Consider the following 22,309-nt stretch of genomic DNA (forward strand, 5'->3'; position numbering starts at 1 on the left):
TTAGTTCATTCCATAAACATCAAATAAAAGTACATTTAAAACTTTTTTCAAATGTCACTAAAGCCAGGAAGATGTCCTGTTGTTTTGAATTGTTTTCTGCCTTCCTGGCAGGGAGAAATATAAGACTTTTCTCTAAGTGATCACTCTAAGTTTGTGCTAAATATCTTTAGCAGCTTGAGAACTCAGAGGTCAACCAGGGAGCCAGGAATTCAGCAACAACACAAAGAGATGGCAAATGCTTGGTAGCCAAAACTAAAAATAAAAGAAGTAGACAGCCGGAAGATTCAAGATATAAAGGAACTGAGGGCTTCCAAAGAGCACAGAGATTTAAAAAAGATTCTTCCATGGCAAGGAACTGAGGCGTTCCAAAGAACACAGAGATTTAAATAAGATTCTCCCATGGCAACACATTACTTCATAACCCAATTGTTTCCGATTCCAGAGGAAAAAATATCCTAATGAAAAAGAGGGAAATCACTCCCTAAAATAGAAGACTAATTATTCTATTTTTACTTAAATATCACAGGAGAAAGAAACTTCCAAAGCGGCTTTATTTATACAAAGCTAATTATTGACATATTTTTAAGTAAATGTTTTCAGAAGTTATTTAATATATTTAAAAGCATGTTAAGACTTGAATATATTTTCTTATGTAAACTGATTGTTCTATTGCCTGAAGACAAGTAATATGAAGTCAATCCTAGTGTCATACAGATGAAATGCCACAATGTTTATCAATCTCAACTTTCATTGCATTACACTAAGGTATCCTGGGAATATTGAAATAGCTTTTTAACTACCATAAAAAAGTCAATAATGTCAAACAAATATTTAGTAATTAGAACAGTGCACTGTCAATCCGCAGACCTAACCCTGCAGCTTTCTGGCTGCTAAGGAACTGCAGCAACAAGCAGTCAGGTGACTAGTTCTTTGGGGGTTGGCTTGTGCTGCTGGCCTTTGAAACACCTAGGACACTTGGAAAGTGAAGGCATAGAGGGATTAAGAAGGCAGGAGGTAAACTATGTCAAGACTTTTCTGGAGTCCTACTAAAATTGTTTTGCATTGCATGAAAAAGCACCAATGAATAGGGGTGGGGAACATGGCCAGAAACCTATTCAATGTCCAAGGAAATCTAGAGCAGCATTAAAACATTGCGGCAATTTGTGATATGTTATTACTGCCTTAGAATGGGAGAGTGGCTAATGTACTACCTCACAAGAAAGGAGCTCTGCTTCCCAGGTGGCCAATCCCCCATAGACAAAGGAGCACTGATGTCAGAATGAGGTGGTAAGGTTCTAGTCGCAGCTCTGACACTAATTGCAAGACCTCACATCTTTCATTTAACCTCTCCAGGCCACAATTTCCTCAATTACAAAATGAAAGTGTTGGACTAGGTGACAGCCAAGGTTCATTCCTTCGTCAATATGTGGACTACTTCTCATGACTTCAAACGTTTACACAATCTACAGGCTCAAAATTTTAAAATACAAATCCTAATGAATACCCCAAAAAGCTCTGTGACTGTCTCAAAACTAATCTATCCATCTGATGTTTAAAAAATACTAATATTTGCCTTTAACTCTGTAGAACCAAAGTCCAAGTCTGCATGCTTGTATACACAAACTGTGTATAAACTACATACATGATCAGTCTTTCATTTTGTCTCTAGGCTTATAATCCTCAACTATATGGGAGACCTTATAGAAATGAAGATAAAAGTAAAATGGAGATAAAAGTCCCAACTTGAAAGAGGTTTGTGAGGGTTAAATTGCATGCAGTTTGGTGATCACACTAAATCAAACAGCACTCGAATTAAAATGGTATGACCAAGGATTTGATCTTGGACATCAAAATTTAAGTGAAACAAAACATTTTCATAACGATTTCTTTTAATTGTACAAATGTTTAAGCTTCCTACACCCTTATGAAGCTCTGCCTTGTTGACAGGTTTGTTCCTGACACAGATCTACTCCACTGACCCCATTGGCAGCCAGCAGAAGTGGATGGAGGATGGGGCTATTGGGTCTGAGAGTTCTTTTGTGCCTAAGCAAGGACATCTTTTCCCAGACCCTCCTGAAGTGTATATTTTGCATTGTTTGCCCTGGTTGCATTGCCAGCTTGGTTCTGTTAGTCATCATTTGCTCACTATGTTTTGGTTTATTTGTCACAAAATCCCTATGAAGCAGACATTATTATCTCCACACCAGGAAATCAAGACTATGGACCATTAACCGCTTTCCCAAAAGCACACAACTAAGAAAGTGGCAGGGTTGGGAATCAAGCCCTTGCTGTCCACAGGACCAGACCAAGACATAGGATGCCCAAGGGCAACTAAGAATTTTGCATAACTTCAAATTGATATTCCATAAGCACTTTTTAAAAAATATGCGCTTAACAGTTATCTAGTGTGCTCTAGCAGGAGACCCCATACAAGGGTTATACGAGGAGTTGTAGATGGAGACCAGTTAACTAGCACTGATTTCCTGAGTTATATCAGTGGTATTTTAGTGCCAGTGTGGACTGGTACCCAGGTGCTTCCAGTTGGGATGAATGTATTCAGTTCTCACTGCACTCCTGTGTCTCTCAGAAAATGATAACACCATCACCCCATCTCCTACTCCTGAAAGTGTCTCGGAGGTTAGTTCCTCATTTGGATAGTCAGTAGGTGACGCTCCAGATTCCCCCTACTCACTGCTGCTTCCATCTGACAGTATCACTGTTATCGACATCATACTGCATATACCAGGTCCTCATACAATACCTTTGCACGGGGAAGTGGGTAGGGAAAGGAATGGGTTCTGCAGCCAAAGAATATTTGGTTGTTAAAAGAAAAAAGTTTTTCTAGGTGACATGATTAGCTTTGTTGCACGTCTGAATCTGAGAAAGAGAAAGAGATCTGACTTAAGGAAGTTCAGTTGCACACGTTGAAATGAATATATTTCTATTTGTTTGACTTGAGCATTTTGTTCTTTATATATGTGTATTCATACAGTAATGTAACAAATATAATAGAGAATAATATAGGTTAAAATCCCCATCTGAGATCATTGTAAATAATGTACTCTATGAATTACAGCCATTCTCCTATCCCCATCCAAGGTTTCCGTTTCTATGGTTTCCATTACCTGTGGTCAACCTTGTTCCAAAAGTGTTAAATGGATAATTCCAGAAATAAACAATTCATAAGTTTTAAATTTTGTGCCCTTTGGAGTAATGTGATAAAATCTCATGCCGTCCAAATCCATACCACCCGGGATATGAACCATCCCCTCATCCAGCATCTCCACACTGTAGACATTACCTAACCATTAATCATCAACATCGTCTGCTCCCGGCACCCAATCATTGACATCATCATAGCTCAATGATCCAGGATCACCCAAAGCACATGGTCCTCCTGCTATACCATCAGATGGTCAGTAGCAGTCAAACACTATATCACAGTGCCTACAGCATTCACCTCACTTCCTCTCATTATGCAGGCTTCGGGTCACCTCACATCCACACATGAAGGGTAGATACAGTACAATAAGATATTTTGAGAGAGAAAGAGAGACCACATTCACACAATGTTTATTACAGTACATAGTTATAATTGTTCTATTTTATTATTATTGTTGTTGTTAATATTTTACTCCACCTAATTTATAAGTTAAAGTTTGTCATAGGTGTATATATGTACATATGTATATATAAAAAATGTAAATATATAAATGTACATATATATACATATATATGAAAAAAACATAGTATATATAGGGTTCAATCCTACCCATGGTTTCTGGCATTCAGTGGGGGTCTTGGAATATATTCCCCCTGGATAAGACAGAACTACTATATGGTTAAAGTTCCTTATCTTAAATAACTAAGGTAAATACATCCATGACTGATTTCCCTTTGGCTGTCAATGTCAATCTCAAGTCCACAGATAATTGATCACTTGATGAGAACACAGTGCTAACGAAACCAAGGACATGGATTTGATCATCTCAGGCCAGCTAACTTCACTTTATTTCACTTTCCCCAACTGTGGATGAATCAGGACAAATTCACGAGCAGAAAAAGAAAATTATTCAACATGTATGCCTGGCTGAAATACCTGGTTATTGGTAAAATATGTGTTTCTTTTCTTTCTTTAAAGACACCCAAATGGTTTAGTTCTCCTATCTGCCACATATATTACCTGATCCTTCTTATCTCCTGAGCAATAAAACAAAGTAAATAACAAGAGAATCTCATCATTCCTACAAGAGTACCAGCTTTACAGGGAAGGGATGTTTTCCATTTTGATTTATTCGACAGCAGCAGTGCAAACAACAGGCCCTGGCACACTGAAGATCCTCAATTAATATCTCTAAATAATTTTAAAATTATTTTACAAGTCACTCTCAAGTAATTAAGGGCTGGAACAAATTATTCTAGACCAATGTGAGTCCACGATTGCAGAATCAAAATTAAGCCAATAGGATCCATGCTGTTGTGCCTGGAACATAAATGACTACACAGAATTCTACCCTGGGTAGGATAGTAGCTCCCCCTCAATTTACAGCAAATACAGCTAACCTTGCTTTACCTGCCTCCCATTTTATTTTGTTGAATTAGAGAAACTGAGGGAAGCAGTTCTCTAACTCATTTACCCTTAGAGCCCTCTACAATCAACCCTATTTCCCTGTCTTCCCACAGAGAAAAGCCTCCCTCTCTGTCTTCCAGCTTTTCTGTTTCAACCCACAGGGCCCCATCTCCTTTCCCAGCCTCTCCCAGAGAGAAGAGGCTGCTCTGTGGTGCTTCCCAGCCCAGCCTAACCTGCTCTCTAATTGGCTGGGAGAACCACAATTTAGAGACTCTCCACTCCTAACTGTACTTTTCAAGTCTCGCCTTTTCTGACTCCCCTTTCGTTTCATTTTTCCCGGTGAAGGGCCACAGCTGCAGAGGAAGCACCGCACCTCCTTCCAGAATTAAGCACACTTCAGTAAAGTGGCTTCGGGAAAGAAAAGAGATGACACGCTGGCTAATCCCACTCACAGCAGGTGCTTTAGTGAAGCCCTCCTCTATTTAACAAGAGCCACACTTTCCTCTATTGCAAAGAGATAGCACTTAAGCGTGTGGTACCATCCATTTTCTTCTGTCCAGGGATAAACTTTGGCATCCTGTCTATTTTTGCTGGAGTTCCCAAGGCCTCTAGCTCTCCCTATTTACTCACTCCCTTACCTATCATTCCTTCCAGGCAAATAAAGAACTCTCTCTTTAGCATTTACGATGTGTGAATTTTTCACCCAGACCAACCCCAAATCTGCTGTAGGCATATCCCGGTGTCCACAGCCTCACCTCCCCCGATATTCCATCATCCAAATTCTAACTTAGAGTCTGTTTTCTGCACACCAAATTTCTAGACCTGAAGTGAGATCTGGTGGACCTTCACATGGCCATATATCCTCTTTCCCTAACCCCACAGTGATTTCACTCCAAAATCAGAAATGCCTGTCATGTAGAATTTCAAGAGGTCTCTCTGGCAGCAGGGACCATATAACTCAAATGGTCCTTACCCATATGCTAAAAATATATACATAATATGTCACCATTCACGTTATATATGGCACAGGAGTGGAATTCCAAAACTTCCCTTATTCATACAACAAACCACTGTGCTTAAAGCTGGCCACTCATTGGAATCATTGGAGAGCTGTAAAATACTGATGCCTGGGCCTCCCACCCCTGAGAAATTCTGATTTATCTGGTCAGGTGCGGGGCCCAGGCACCGGCATTTCTCCAAAGCTCCCCTGGTGATTCTAATGTACAGCCCAGCCTGACATCACTGTTCTCAAGGAAGTCATTTTACAAATTGATCCTGATGGATTAGTATGACCGAGTTCTCACTTGAGGTAGAAACTTAAAAGAGAAAGCCCAAGGACATAAATTTTGGGATCTTCTAACTCTAACTTCTCCTTTTCTCCTTACTAGACTTGTGCAAAAATTGAATGATAGAAAGAACAAGTTCAGCTCTAAATTCCATGGTGTCTAGAAGGGTTTTTCCCTGCCATGTCACAGAGCACAGCACTTAGTACAAAGTAGGCATCCAAGAGAGATTTGTGGAATGGATAGGTTTTGCACATACAGTTACATTCCCCCAGGGTCTAGCTGTGGCATGATAATGATGGGGCATCTTTTGGCCTTAACTAGTTCAGGCTAGAGAGTGCTCAGTGGGCCTTTACAAGCAGCACCAGGACTGGCACAATGGCTCATGTCTGTTATCCCAGCACTTTGGGAGGCTGAGGCGGGAGGATTGCTTGAGGCCAGGAGTTTGAGATCAGTCTGCGCAGCACAGCAAGACTCCATCTCTACAAAAATTACAATTAAAAAATTAGCCAGATGCGGGGATGCATGCCTATAGTCCTAGCTACTGAGGAGGCTGAGGTGGAAGGATTGGTTGAGCCCAGGAGTTCTAGGCTGCAGTGAGCTACAATGGCGCCACTGCAGTCCAGCCAGGGTAACAGAGTGAGACTGTCTCTAAAAATGGAAAAAAAAATTTTAAATAGACAGTACCTCTCTCTTCCCAGCTAAACCCTAGATCCATTCACCTTCCAGTGCTCTAAGGAAATGGTTTTGATCTGCTCTATGTGAAATTTGTTGACTTGGCCAAACAGGTCTGGGCCTGATTAACAGCACACTGAAAATGGTTTGGTTAATTTGCCAGAGAATGAGAAAACTGACATCTTTTCAGATTTCAAAAGATAATCTGAGAGCAAAGGTTCTTTCTGTCTTGGCTTCTACTAAGCACCCCACTGGAAACAATGGCTGCCCTCCTGCAGAGCTTCTCAGCGGGAGAGGGAGGTGTGCTCTCTTCCCCCACAGCTTCTACCCACAAGAGATTCACTGTTCAAAGAAAACCTGCAGCAATCTGAAAGTTCATGAGCAACAGCATTCCCTAACACAAACACATACAGCACAGAACAGGAACAACACACATTCCGCTGCAGTGGGGAGAAGACTTTTCTCCATTTTAAAACCAGCTTTGCAATTAGGTAAATTTGACAGTCTAGAGGACTACCATTTATCTTTCAAGTTGTTCTTTTTTCTGGAAGTCAGCAAAGTCAACCAACAAAGTTATAGACTTTAGTTTCATTTTGGGGAAGTAAAGAAAAACAGAATTCACAAGTCTGGAATTCATGTCCATCTTACACCTGTAACTTAGTACTAAGCATTCTTTATCTCTGAGAAAAGCAGAAAAAAGACAGACATCAGATCTGGACCATAATTTTTGCAAATGAGCGAATGAATATATACAGAATAATTTCAAGTTTTTTAATGAAAATAATGTGTGTTTATTATACAAGAGAAAAGATATATGGCTTGACTTTGTTTATGGTATATTTGGTTGTTACTGGCATGATATTTATGGATAAAGTCAATTATTACATTACAGTAGCCTAATTATAACATAGCATCATTGCAATAATAGTTCCAGACCTTAGCGTGGAACTTAGTTAAATATATATGGACTTGTAGTTAAATACATACATACTTATAGTTAGGTAGCTCTGGAATGTTTCCCATTGGTCGTTTTCGATCATGAAGTTATAATATAATAAGCTATCTTATCAGTTGACAAACTTTCTTTGCTTGGTCAAACTTTAGTCAGGTTCCTGAATCTTCTCCTAGGCCCATCTGTACACTTCCTTGTAAAATCTAGTTTTAGCAAAGAACTCTGCTAAGTCAGTTAACAAGAACCCCTGTAGAGGGTACTCAATATCTGATCACCGTCAGTCGCTGATTGGGTTCCTCATCCTCCACCATCCGCCACGTGCTGTCTCATCCCCCTGGCCTTTCTTCAGCAAGAATCCTGGTAGGTCGTCAGTTTAGCCAGAATCCCCCTCCCCATTGATGTTTCCTCTAAGCACTTTCCTATCCACTGACCCCTGCCCTGCTCCTTGGCTACAAATCCTCACTTGGCCATGCCATATTCACAGTTGAGCCCAATCTCTCCCATCACTCCCCAGATAGGTCCTTATACCTAACATGACGGTCGTGAATAAAGTCTTACTTTACCATGCTTTAACAAGTGTCGCTGAATAATTTTTTTTCTTTAACACAGTGCACTAAGTAGAAACTGTGTAATTATTTACATAATACACTGCAATACTATTAAGGTAATTCTGTTAATATTATACTTCAGTGGAGTGAACCAAACCAGCATCCTAAATATATAATTGAAACCTCCAAAATACTTGACTTACTCTCAAAACATAGTTCATGTCAAGGAAGAATAATTCATTAATTATACCTGAGATTTTTATCATCAATTGTGGTGTTTCAGACTTGGTACTGAAGCACAGGAAAAATGTTCAGACATGTGAAATGTTTAATTCATTCAACTTATTCCACAAGCATATATTAAGGACCAAGCATATACTATGGACCAAGCTCTGTGTTAAAGGAAGATTATTTTAAAATGAAGAGAACTCACAATCTAGCAAGAGAAAGAGACATGTGGGCAAATGTCATTTCACTACAGTGATGTGACAAGGACTTTATAAGACATCGAAGGAAAGTGCTGACAGGGTACAGGAAGGAAACTCGCACCTCCTCCTCAAAGTGTCAGGGGACGCTTCTCAGAGGAGGTAACACTAGCACTTGGTCTTAAAGAATAAGCAGTGCATGGACTGGCTGGAGTCAGCTCTTCCAGAATGGTCTTCTAACTCCAGCAAGCAAGTTCAGGGGCTTGGCTGGAAGACGCTCACCTTGGGAAGGATGCATCAGAATCTTGTGGCTTGGGCAAGTGAGGGGTGGCAGGTGGTGGCATACTTAAAAAATTCAGAGGTAGATGCCTGCTCTTTTGTGGTAAAAACAACAGGCTAGGGGGGATCATGTGAGCTTCTGGGGATACACAAAAAGACACAGTGATCAAGCCCAGTAGGAAGCATGGGTTAACGGTTGAGAACTGAGTCCTAGAGAAACCTCCAATTTCTTCTGACATTAATTGGCAGTGGAAGAGGTTTCCAAATCCCTCTCTATGCATTTGCATAACAAAAAGCTGCTGAGCTGAGCCCTATGGTAGGGAAGCTCACTCTTCAATGTGATTTCCAAAGGCACAGCCTTGCATCTCACTGTCTGTGACCTCATTTGCAGGCATATAGAACAGGGGAGTGATTTCAAAGCCTAAACCTTGAAGCCTAGAATCTGCCTTAACTATTTCTAATCACCAACTAAAGTTTACAGGTTTGAAAGAATACAAAGTGCCCAAACCACCATGAATGTGTTTTTGACCCCAGGAAAGCATCTTCCCAAAAGATGCAGCATGAATTTCTATGTGCGTAGTTTAAGCGGCAATGTGCAGAAAAGCCTACAGATGCAAAATTTTTTTTATTTAAAAAATGAATATGTAGCCTATGCACCATGTGAACATTAGTTAAAAAATGTGTTTCTCGTAAATTCATCAGTGTGTGACTTTGAACCTTTTTCAAGTTTGTTTTTTCCACCCCGGTGTGACAGATGATAATCCAAAACACACATGCAAAGGTACAGACAACAGCACCTTACCGTTAAAACTCGAGTGACGCTCTGCTTCCAGAGCTGTCTCCTCCCAATCCTAAACATTGTAGCTGTGCATGGACAGGCTGGAGTCAGCTCTTCCGGAATGGTCTTCTAACTCCTGGCAGACCTGCTCAACATCCAACAGGCTTCCAAATGGAAACTTTTACTTCCATTTTACTTTCACATTTCTAATTTGCATGTATTATTCACTACGTTCACCGAATAAAAATTAAAACTCCACTTATACCACTCAAGTTTTTCTCCCAGAGTGTCTGCCCTGGGCCTCTCCTCTCTCTCGAAGCCTGGTGTTGTTAGGGTAATATTGTTTATACACTATACAGTTGAACCATGCCTCTTAATCATGTTTATCAAGCAATCAAAGCATTTTAACTGCTCGGTAGCAACACAACTCCTTCTGTTGTTCAATTAATTCTATTCACTGCCCAATAATAAGCATTGAGTCAACAGTGATATCTAAATAGTTTCTTTGAACAATGAGAAACTTTAAACCATATCAGATTAGAAATCCGAGAAGCCACAGCTCTGAATATATTGTCCACGTTGAGAAACTCAGTCTTACTTTGTGTAAACAACTTTGCAAGCACGATGCACTGCCAGCATTGTGACTAATTGTGACTAATTGCCAGATAGGCTAATTGTGACCCATAGGAGCCATTTTCTCCACCACAAAGAACAAGAAGTCTATTTCATATGCAAATAGCAAACCATGTCCATAAATTACTTGTGCTCACACAGTTGCACATACACTTCGGCCAAGGTAATTTATCCTATGTGGCTAAACATCTTGATCATCTTAACTGTGAAGATGTAATGGGAAAACACTGCCAAATGCTTTGAGAGATCTCTCATGTATGGTTTCTCCCATCGAGTTGAATAAAAGGTAGGACACTTAAGGTTGGTCTTGTTGAATCTAGAATTTAGTCCTTGGAATTCACAGTCCAGCAACTCAAATCCTAAAAGGTCATCCAAGGATAATCAGGAAATTGGGAACTCATCCTGGTAACATCCTGCTAGTCAACCTCTGTGGAGCCTGACTTGGAAGGCAGGGTGCTGACATGGTTTCAGAACATGGAGATTCACTTGGTCCATATCCAATGCTAGGGCACGGCCTCCATATGTCAGGTTAACAGACAACATTTAGACCTCAATATTATTTGGTAAGTAAATAACTAGAACACAGGAAGTTTAAGTTTGTTTGCAGGATTTTTTTTTTCTTTTTTGAGACCTGCAGGTCTCACTCTGTCACACAGGCTGGAGTGCAGCTGCATGACCACCACTCACCACAGCCTCAACCTCCCAGGCTCAGGTGATCCTCCCACCTCAGCCTTCCTAGTAACTGGGACTATAGGCAAGTGTCACAACACCCGGCTAATTTTTGTATTTTTTGTAGAGACAGGTTTGGCCACATTGCCCAGGCTGGTCTCAAACTCCTGGCCTCAAGCAATTGCCCACCTCGGCCTCCCAAAGTGCTGGGATTATACGCATAAGCCACCAGGCCAGGCCCTGCAGGATATTTGTTGAAGTCAACCTCTGGTTGTTGGTAAGCTGCTGTTGTCCGTTTCTAATAAAAAAGTGTTGAAGACGGTATCTAGACTCTGAGTCCCTTCTCTGTGTGGTGCTGAAGACACCACAAAATAGCAGTAGGATCGGATCCTCCTCACATGGCATCTCCTATCCACCCCAAGAATCCTCCGTCAACACATGACCTCAGGACAAACATGTTACAATTCATTACATCGCCGATTATCTTTCATTAGTTACATTTAAATCGGTGCTTCCCTAATGGTATTTTAGGCACCATCCTCATTGCAGCAGCAGCCTATTTACAACGCATCGCTTGGGGAGAGTTACTTCCTGGGAAGACTTCCACAGATGGCTGATGGCATGCATTTTGTGTTTGGCAGGCATAACCATGACTCTCTTGAGGCTTTACAGCAAACCACGAAGACTTCCAGTCTGTGTGGCTGAATTTCAACCCCTCGGGGGCAAGGTAGATGGTGTCTTAAGGTATCTTCTTGAGCGCTCAGGCTCACTGGAAGTTGTTGAACAACACAAACAAAGCAAGCCAAGGCTGAATTTACAACAGGCCACACCCCGCCAGCCCCTGCCAGAATGAAAGTCAATTTCTGGTATTTGGAGGGAAATGATCAAACATTGTTCAGTAGGAAACTCAGAAAGGCTTGCCTACAAATAGTTTCCACCAGGCAACAGCTTCAGCTGGCAGGGCTCTATATATAGGACTCACACGAGGGAGGTCTGCAGCCCCGTCTGTGCGGATAGTACATCCTTCCAGGCTGAAAATATTGGTCATACACAAATCCTGTCAGACATAATGGGAAAACAAGAGTAGACAATGGACCTCACGTGGGCGGAAGGCTTCATCCAGAAATCCAAGTACCTGCAGGCAAAGTTTGAAGTTCCCCTTTCGTTCATTGAACAAAAGCTCGTGAGTGCCTTTTACGCAGCCAGACGCTGCGCTATACACTATGAATAGAACAGCTAATAAAAACAGATGTTTACTCAGACATTTAAAAATATTAATTGTAGAATGCATAATTATCCTATCAACACTCGGAATGAAAAAATAACGCTGCCTATTAAACATATCCATTTTAAGGTGCATTCTGATTTCACAGATGTTCAAATATGAAAAATGTACATCTCATAATCAATAAAAAATGGTTATTCTTGCCTTTACTGGGGGTAGATATTAAGCAAATATATAAATAAATGTATAATTACAAGAAAAATGTTACAAATTTTGATAAGTGTCATTTTAAAAGAAAATAAGGTATAAGCTTTATGTGGACATATGTTCTGAATTGTTACCTTTATGCTTACATTCCAAAGTGTAAAATTTTCTAAACTCATCTCTAAATTATGGAGTCATCTACTCTGCATCTTGAAGCCTCGTATGTACATCCCGTTCCATATGGCTTAATAGAAAAGTGCAACTTTGGGGTCAGACAGACCTGAACTTAAATCCCAGCTATGTGACATCAGATATTTTGTCTCCTAAATTAGACGTTAGAAATAAAACCACTTACCTAACAGACTGGTAATGATTTAAATATATTTAAATCTCCTAGATCCTCATAGGCACCTAATAAATGAAATATATAACCACATTTTTTATCTGCAAAAGAGTTATGACTACCATTTATGGCAATATCAATGGAGAGGACAAATCCCTAAATCTTAACCTAACCCACACATTTCAGTCGAGAGCTGGTTGAAAATTTTGCTCTCAAATTCTGAGTATGTCCTAGCAAAAGAGTGGATCCAAGTTTTATCAGTTACTAGCTACACATTTTTCATGGATTTCCATCTTTAAGAATGTCTTACTGAGGCCCAACAGGATCAAACACATTCATCAGTTTAATAGCCTTGTAAACAATGATACAAACTACAGCATATAAAAATGGCAAATGAGTTCAGTGGGATGAAAGAGTTCCATATTTCACCCATTAAGCGTTGCACATTTGTCTTCACGCTTTACCATATTGAAATGTGGTCATTCCCAATGCAACATGATATTGCATCTTATATTCAATGCCCTCTTATAATTGCTGTTGGCCAGACAAAAATCATGACATGAGTGTCCTTACCAGAGCTTGTGCACACCCAGCTGTCACCCAAGTCGCACCACAAGGCCACAACAATACCAGGAAGTTACAGCCAACAAACCACAGAAGCTCCATGTGAGGAAGAAATGTGTGTCCCGGTTGTTTTCTAAAAATCTTCACTGTCACCTTCTGGGAAGATCAAGAAAACACCAGCACTGCAACTTGCAGGAAGGATGTTAGTAGATTGGAAGAAAATCCCAGAAGAGTCAGACCCTACATGTGAAGAAGTTTTAGAAGTTTCTTAACTAATTCATTGCACTTATCTTTGTATGGATGCACGGGGGTGATGTTTAAAAGAGCTTCAATTAAAATAAAATTGAAATTCTAAGAAAGCAATGAAGCCTAGTTTAATGGACAGGTGTTTTTCCTTCTTGGTGGTTAATGACACAGTAATGTGTTTCATCTGATAATGGATTAGGTCAGATGAATACAGTTTTGTGAGTTCTAATGATCAAAGGAAACTTTTTGGAGAAGGGAGAATTTAAGGCAAGCCCTATAGAAGAATAAGATTCAAATTAGTAGATAGGAAAACTAGAGTGTAACATATGTGAAAAATTATCTTGGAAACTGGAATTCAACAGAGCCCGTCTTGTGCTGCAATTTTAAGTAAAAATGATTGATTCATCTCTGAAAGGTATGTTGAGGCTGAATGGTGGGTGTCAATCTAAGGTAGTGGGCCTTGCAGGCAATTAAGGAATCACTGAATTAATGAAAGTCTTGTTTAGGAAGGTTATGCTGGTATTATAGCTGCATGCAGGTAAGGATGAAGTAGAGAGAGACTGAAGGCAGTCTCCTGGGCATGAAGAAATAAAGAATTCAACAGAGGGAGGTGGAAACTGAGGTCACCCAAACCACCTAAAAATGAATAAACTCGCAAGCTGAATAAAAGGGGCAAGTCTCCTTGTCTCTGTCCAATATATTGCTGCCCCTAAGCTACTCCTCTAGAGAAATCCCGGTTGAGGAAGGAATGAGAAATAACAGATAGAACACACCAGAAAGAAAAAAAACACACACAAATAACAATGGAACTTGACAACCGGTAACAGAGAAAAGGACACCATTGTCAGAGAGGATTCCATGTTTCCCAGCTTGGGTAAAGAATCATCATAACTTAAGCAGAAGCAGAGGAATCTAGAAAAAGTACATTTTGGAGACTAGATGACTAAGGAAATGTAAATAAAGCTGTAATTCTTTACTTTTCCTTTTGGTCTTTCCATCTTGAAAACATGAAGGCCAGTATGATTATATGCAAGATAATAAACATCCAGTATCTTTTTCTTTATACAATCGTAATTTTAAAACTCACAATAAAAAGAAAAAACTCATAATAAAAAGGAAATAAAGGAACCAATAATATAGTATTGATGCCATAATCATTTGAGCTATACTCACAAAAGAAGATAGTGATTCTAAGAGCTTCAAATGGAGTGATATGGTTGGTTGATTTTGTCACCATTTTTATGGATTGAAATTATACAGGGTAATCTTGAAAAGATGCACAAGTTTCCTGGGAGCCTCATCTGTCAAAATTCAAAAGAGAGGATGGGCAAGAGAGGAGAAACTCCAGAGGAGGACACAGAAAGCTGATGCATTTAGAGTAAACACTAAGAGCATCTAAGTTCTGCCGTTTGGAGGAAGAGAGTGGCTTGGGGCTAAACGCACTTCCCAGATGTTATCTTGCATAGTGCCTTTCATGTAGAAAGTGTAAGAATTAGGAATATTTGGCACTAATGGAGGGATACATTAAAGAAAAGACTGTCTAAGAAGTATCTCTGTCTTCCCTGGTAACACTTCCACATACCTGTAGAAATAATGTTGTCCTGGCTTTAGGACGTTACGCTTCTGATCCTGAATCCTGTACATACTGGTTGCTTAGGTGGCCTCTGATTAACAACGAGCCAGCTGCACTGGCCCCATTTTCCCCTAAATTATATGAGATGGGTGGCCCAGTGATCTTGCAGGTAACTTCTGGCTCCAAGAAAAATGCACAACCTAAGTGAAGGATCTCAGATCCCAAGCATACTGCATGCTGAAAGTAACTGCAATGTTATCTTAATATGATTTCTACATGTACTATCTTATAACATGGTACACAAAACATTAGAAAACTTATGAGACCACTTGATCATCTGAGATGAGGCCTATCACTTAAACACTGCAGTACTGTTATGCCTACGGTAATAGTGTTTTCTCCATAAGATTTTTTTTTCCTTTCCAGATGCCCATATTTTGAACAAATTTTGCTCCCCAAACCATGACACTTGTATTTTTTTTTTTTGAGATGGAGTTTTGCTCTTGTTGTCTGGACTGCAATGGCATGATCTTGGCTCACTACAACCTCCGCCTCCTGGGTTCAAGCAATTGTCCTGCCTCAGCCTCCCAAGTAGCTGGGATTACAGGCGTGCGCCACCACGCCTGGCTAATTTTGTATTTTTAGTAGAGATGGGGTTTCTCCATGTTGGTCAGGCTGGTCTCGAACTCCTGACCTCAGGTGATCCACCCACCTCAGCCTCCCAAAGTGCTGGAATTACAGGCAAGAGCCACCACGCCCAGCCGTATTCTTTGTATATAAAGCTGTAGTGCTTTCTGAAATTTTTCTCCCAGACCTACACCCACAAAGCTCATGGATTGTGAATGAAGACATGTAAATTCAATTTTAGGTGCAAATCACCAAGATTATTATAGTAAGTCTTTCTGGCATCCTGCTTTTGGTCCTGCTGCATAGCACAGTTATGTTTCATGTTGAGTCTCTTCAGATAGTATCGCCTAGCTTGGTTATTGCAGTTGTTACTTGCTTAGAACCAAAATTTCAGCATTATGGCATATAGAATCAAGAAAAAAAAAACTTCTTTATTAGAAGCTTGTTTGTAGTTATCATCTAAAGGACGACCAACAGCTTGGGAATAACCCCATGCCTTAATTACTTGTACTTTCAGAAATTCAAAGTCCATACAAATATACCACCACAATTAATTAGAGAGATAGGAAGAGAACCCTTATTAATGTGATACTTCTTGCTTTATGAAAGCATTAGGAGCTGATGGTCTTCACATTTTGCTACCTTTTAATTGATATTTTTCCACTTCACACATTGGCATTCTAGGGCACCAAATCATGATTATTTTCCTGAATATAAAGTAACAATATTCATATACTCTCTCTCTTTTGGGTTTTTTTTGTTTTTTTTTGGTTTTTTTTTTTTTGAAGCAGGGTCTTGCTCTGTCGCCCAGGCTGAAGTGCAGTGATGCAGTCATGGCTCACTGCAGCCTCAACTTCTTGGGCTCCAGCAATCCTCCCACCTCAGCTCCCCAAATAGCTGGAACCACAGGTGTGCACCACCAGATTCAGCTAATTTCTTACTTATTTTTTGTAGAGATGGGGTCTTCCTATGTTGCCCAGACTGGTCTCGAACTCCTGGACTCGAGCAATCCTCCCGCCTCAGCCTCCCAAGGTGCTGTGATTACAGGCGTGAGCCACCATGCCTGGCCCATATTCTCTCTTTTTTTCATTGTGATTGAGTTTATAAGGCATTCATTGAAAAGGAAAATATATTTCATTTCATAAGTCATTACTCATGCCAAGATCTGGTCCCTGGTTTTGAAGACATCAAGCAGCAGTTAATAACGGGGAGAAACTCGCCAGCCTGCATCCTCCTGTGCTTGCTCTGTCCCATCAACAGACACACACCACCCTGCAGAAACCAGACAGCTGTGGAAAGGAAAGTGGAGGGCTCCAGTTTCCCTGAGGGATCATTTTGGGGGCTATCTTTGCTGTTATCACAGCTGTGTTAGTTTTCATTAAAAAGAGAAAGTAAAAAGTAGAGTTAGGTTTACCAGCAAACATAAAAATTCTCCTTTAACCCTGCATTTAGGTCCTCTTTGCTTTTCTCTTGTGCTAAGATATCATGAAAATGGTAACCTCAAAATCATGTTATCTTCCTATAGAAAGATTTAATGAGAAAAGTGAATCAAATGGCATTTAATGTAAAATAAAATCCTGATAATAGGAATTGTTTGTTGACTCAAGAGACATCTTCTAAAAGCAACGAAGAATCACCCCAGCCCAGGGCCTCTAACATCACCCCATCAGAAGCACATTAATTAACTACCATCATAGAGGGATTTCCCAACTTGGGATAACTTGACGTTTATCACAAATAAAAATCCGTGAAAATAAGCAAGACATATCCATAAACACTGATGGTTAGCACTCACGCTCACACTAAGGAGTTTGGAACTAAAATGAGATGCATTGATTTGAAAGGCAGAAAACTCCTGATTACAAGAATGTGATCAGAGAGAGCAAATCCATTTTTTTAAAGCACGCAGCAATTTCTGCAAAGAAAGTTCTGTCTCTGAAAAGCTTAAAAATAGGCTCAGGGAGACATCAAAGGAAGATGTTTCTAGCCAGAGAAAGAATGATTTGATCACCCCAGAAAGAGAGCACTTGGTGGCAGATCAGAGTTCAAGGGGAAGCTCAGGGGCTGTGTTTTTGATGACTCCCAACCTCCACCAATATCACCGCAAATTCAGAGGGCAGGGATCGATATGTCTTACCCATGACTGTATTTCTGGGTTTTCCAACTGCTCATTAAACGAACACCAGCCCATTTATAATCCCATCCAGGACCTAATTATGTCTTTAAATTTCAAACTACCAACAATTACAAATTGTATTAGAGTTACTCCACTACCAAGAAAACAAAATTTACATTGCCAAGGAGGACAAAAATAACCCGTTTATTTACCCATTGCTGTTTTCTTCAGGGTTTTTTAAAGAGACGGGGTCTCACTCTGTTGCCCAGGTTGGAGTGCAGTGGTGCGATCATAGCTCACTGCAGCCTGGAATTCCTGGGATCAAGCAATCCTTCCACCCCAGTCTCCCAAGTAGCTGAGACTATCTGTGTGTTCAGTATTTCACCTTTCTTAAACACTGTAACATAACTTGGGATAAACATCATTGCTACTTAATGTGTTGTCACAAGACAAATCTCTGACACTGCTGTTTCCTTCAAGAGCAAAATTGCTATTAATAAAATATTATTTTAGAGACCAAACATAAACTTCATTTTTCATACACATAAAGAATAAGTTCATCTTATTGCTAAGAAGATTAAATTATAGAAACTGTACGGATCAAATGTCCCTTCAGAGTTTTCTTGAGGATGGGTTTCAACACTTCTTACTAAAACCAACATCACAACTTCTTGACAGAGCAGAGGTGAAATGACACCCAATTAAAGTGAATGTGTATATATATATACATTTCTATCATAAATACATTTGACAATAGCTTTAGAATGTAATACCTTGTTCCTGCTTCCAAAAGAATTGTCAGCTTCCTGATTTTCCATCTATCATGAACTCTTCTACTAGAAACAGTTAGCATTGGGCCTTATATTCAAATGTAGCCCCTGGGTAGGTTCAAACATTCAAATGAAATGGCACAATTAACTACATAAATCAACAGTCATTGATTGAAGTAAATTCCAAGTTGGGGACATAAATGGACCTTGCTATGAAAACATAAAGAACAAGATAAGGCAAGAATTTTGAAAATATAGCCCTTACTTGGTGATTCTGTATTTGCAATGGAATTAATCTGAACAATTACTTTCTTTTGATTGTTTTAACTTTCAAATATTACATCATTCAAAATGTGGGATGGTTCCTGTTTTGTTTTATTTTTGGTTTTGTTTTGAGATGGAGTCTTGCTCTGTCACCCAGGCTAGAGTGCAATGGCGCGATCTTGGCTTGATGCAACCTCTGCCTCCCAGGTTCAAGTGATTCTCCTGCCTCAGCCTCCCAAGCAGCTAGGATTACAGGCGCCTGCCACCACGTCCAGCTAATTTTTGTATTTTTGGTAGAGACGAGGTTTCACCATGTTGGTCAGGCTGGTCTTGAACTCCTGACCTCATGTGATCCACCCACCTCGGCCTCCCAAAGTGCTGGGATTACAGGTACGAGCTGCCACGCCCGGCCAGTTCCTGTTTTAATAGAAACAAAAGACAGTAAAGACCCTAAAGGTCAAACCTGGTGGTAAAATTTTTTTTCTACATGGTAAGAAAAGTAAGTCCATATTTTAGGTGTGATTTAAGAGGAAATGTTACATATTTTAAGAAAATACTTTAGTGTACTCATTCATCTCACCAAAGGCAATCAAAACATATTTATTAAGCTTCCCTGATATACCCTGCACGATGTTATTCAACTATAAAACACTTCCTTCCCAGAAAGAGCTTATAATCCATTAAAGGAGATAAAACTAACTAAGTGAAATAATAAAGTACTAAATTATAAGACCTTATGAAGGTTGCAGGAATCCAGGCTGCTATACCAAGCTCATGAGTCGACACGTGGAAAATATACCCTTTTATATGCAATAAGGTTTACAGGATAATGAAAGAACTTTTCATAAAACTCAGTTTTGAAGTTGGTCTAAATCACTTTAGTGAAGGAGGAGCAATTGCATGCCTAAAAATTAGAAGGAAAAATGTAAAAGCTTAAATAAAGTCTGCAAGCTCTTCCTTTTGTAATAGAAGAAAATAAAGGAAAATATGTTCCTGAGAGAGGTGTTCCGAAAGTGAGCGAGAGCAGGCCAGGGAAAGTCATTTCTCTCTGCTTCTCCACTTTCTTCCTCCCCCTTTCCCAAAGTAGAGGGTTAACACTCGAATCTGTTCCAACTGAAAATTCCAGAAGGAAGGCAGTGTTTCCCTGTTGCCCATTAAACTGCCCCAGCGTTGATCTCGCTGCTACTTTTTGAGTGAGGCCTGTTCTGCCTTCCACATTGGGACATCTCTGACTCTTTCTCTTTTAACCTCCCTGGCTGCTTTCTATCTCCCTTCTTTCTGACCCTGAAGCCTAAAGGAAAATCATCTCAGCCAGTTCTCACACGTCCACTCTCACTCATCACCAATTTTCTTGCCATTCTGTGCTTCATTTTGAAACAACTTAGGACCACACAATCAACGCGAAGTCAAAGGCAGACTGATATGGTTTGGCTCTCTGTCCCCACCCAAATCTCATGTGGAACTGTAATTCCCACGTATTGAAGGTGGAGGCTGGTGGGAGGTGACTGGCTCATGGGATGATTTCTAATGGTTTAGCACCGTCCCCCAACTGCTGTCTCGTGATTGAGTTCTCACAAGAACTGGTTGTTTAAAAGTGTGTGGCACTTCCCCCCTCACTCTCTCTCTCTCCTGCCACCATGGTGAGATGTGCTTGCTTCCTCTTCGCCTTCTGCCATGATTGTAAGTTTCCTGCGGCCTCCCCAGCCATGCTTCCTGTTAAGCCTGTGGAAACATGAATCAATTAAACCTCTTTTCTTCATGAATTACCCAGTCTCAGGTATGTCTTTATAGCAATGTGAAAACAGACTAATACACCAAGAGAACTCAGCATCCTCAGTGGGTTTCACTGCCAAACAAAGAATGGAAGAAAACAGGATGTGCCCAGCTCATTACATAATAATAACAAACGCAAAGAAACAAAAATTGGAGGGGTTAATTCACTGAGTGATGTAGAGCAGTAAGAGAAAATCTATCGCTTTTTTAATCCAGGAAATACACAAAGTTGAAAACAGCAGTCTCCTAGGAGAAAATGTGAGGCAAATACGACTAAAAGAACTAAGGCTGAAGGCAATTTTTCTCCAAACTGTTATCCTCATTTGGGAATTACTTTTTTCTCTTTAAGAAAAAAAAGAAAATTAATAAAATGGAAAACATTTTAAATCACAAAAGTTTGTCCTACGGAAGGTTTTCAAAATAGTAAACAATGTAATTAGAGTTTATATTTCCCTAATTAGTTCTATTTAACTCTGGTAGAGATTAAACCTTTTTAAAATCAGTTCAAAACTCTTATTTCAATATTAAATTTTACTCTAATATACAGCGGAAAAGCAAGACATGAGGGGAGGGAAAGTCCTTGCCAAGAGCGTGCAACAATGAAGAAAAACAGAACAAGAATCTCCTACCTTCCCTGCAAACCACCACCACTGTCCACGCTCACCAGTGGAGTGGTACATGCTCTTCCCTAAATGCACTTTCATAGGGTCTGACACACACTTCATTCCATCTCTGCTGGTCACTGTCCCATTCACATGTCAAGAATCTGTTCCCATGGCCCTTCCTCTATAGCATTCTTCCTGAATCTTATGATTCCCATCTCTGAAATTCTACAGCTCATTCCTTGAATCGAATCATTTTCATACTAAATAATAATTACATTTTAGAAATAAACTTTATGCTGGGATATTTTTTTAAAATAAAGACTATGAATACTGTGACTAGCACAATATCTGCCATATAACAGGTGCTCATTAAATATATGTTGAATGGTAATTTTTAAACATCATCTATCCTCTGTATAGTCATCAACCAAAACTATTTTCTCTCATTAAGTAATACCTCTATTCTGTTTTTATCCCCTTGAAGGTGTCCTTTTTCATGCCATTGTTGTTCTCATTTTTGTTATTGTCTTTTATCTTTGTCAACTTGTTGCTATAGATAGTGAGTTATTTGAAGATATGCAGTAAAAGAACTCAGAAGTAAGTGTAAAAGGCAAATCCCAGCCCCTCCTTTGAGTGTCACTCTGCCCATGTGTGCCCCTAGTTAGACAGAGGAGAGAAACTGCTTATCCTGCACTTCTACGTTCCTCTATTAGCAGAGACCGAAGTGTGAGGTTTACAGCATGATTCAACTGCCACATTTTTTCCTGCATAGCAGGTGCTCTTTTTTATTATCATTTTATTGAGTGATTATCAAATGGGATAGAATTGCACACTGAAATTTCATGAACTGAATTATTCATAAGAGTGAATTTCAATATACTGAGCATCAACTTACCATGGCTCAGCTAAAGTTCACAAATATTTTCCTTACAGGGAATTGTTGTTGCAATTTTACTTGTAGTGCAGGGATGCCAAATTGGCAAAGTTCTACTATTAGTAATGGATCTACAGACCATGAAAACAACACTGTACCTGCAATCAACAGACAGGTTTATCTAGTTTTTTTCTTTTTAAGAAGAAATCCTCAGATTCCAGTTACAAGATTTACAGCATTTCAATCTCATGCCCTATAAAATCTTATGTTCGGAGGTTAATAAAATGAGATTAATCCAGAGATACTGCATGTT

At 39.8% G+C, this 22,309-nt stretch overlaps 1 protein-coding gene across 3 annotated transcripts in view; it reads right to left on the bottom strand.

Annotated features, from left to right (window-relative positions):
- Positions 1–22,309, bottom strand: part of DNAH5 (dynein axonemal heavy chain 5) — a 327,271-nt gene that overhangs the window by 251,348 nt on the left and 53,614 nt on the right. Inside the window, exon 1 of one of the 3 annotated variants that reach the window (XM_016952956.4) lies at positions 9,535–9,926. The exons of the other annotated variants lie outside the window; for them this stretch is intronic. Within the exon in view, the coding sequence (XP_016808445.4) occupies positions 9,535–9,591 (57 nt within the window). The 5' untranslated portion in view covers positions 9,592–9,926. Of the gene's footprint in view, positions 1–9,534; positions 9,927–22,309 lie in introns of those variants that run through there. 3 annotated transcript variants of the gene reach the window in all.

The sequence above is a fragment of the Pan troglodytes genome, chromosome 4 (genome assembly GCF_028858775.2).
Source record: "Pan troglodytes isolate AG18354 chromosome 4, NHGRI_mPanTro3-v2.0_pri, whole genome shotgun sequence".
Classification (NCBI taxonomy): domain Eukaryota; kingdom Metazoa; phylum Chordata; class Mammalia; order Primates; family Hominidae; genus Pan; species Pan troglodytes.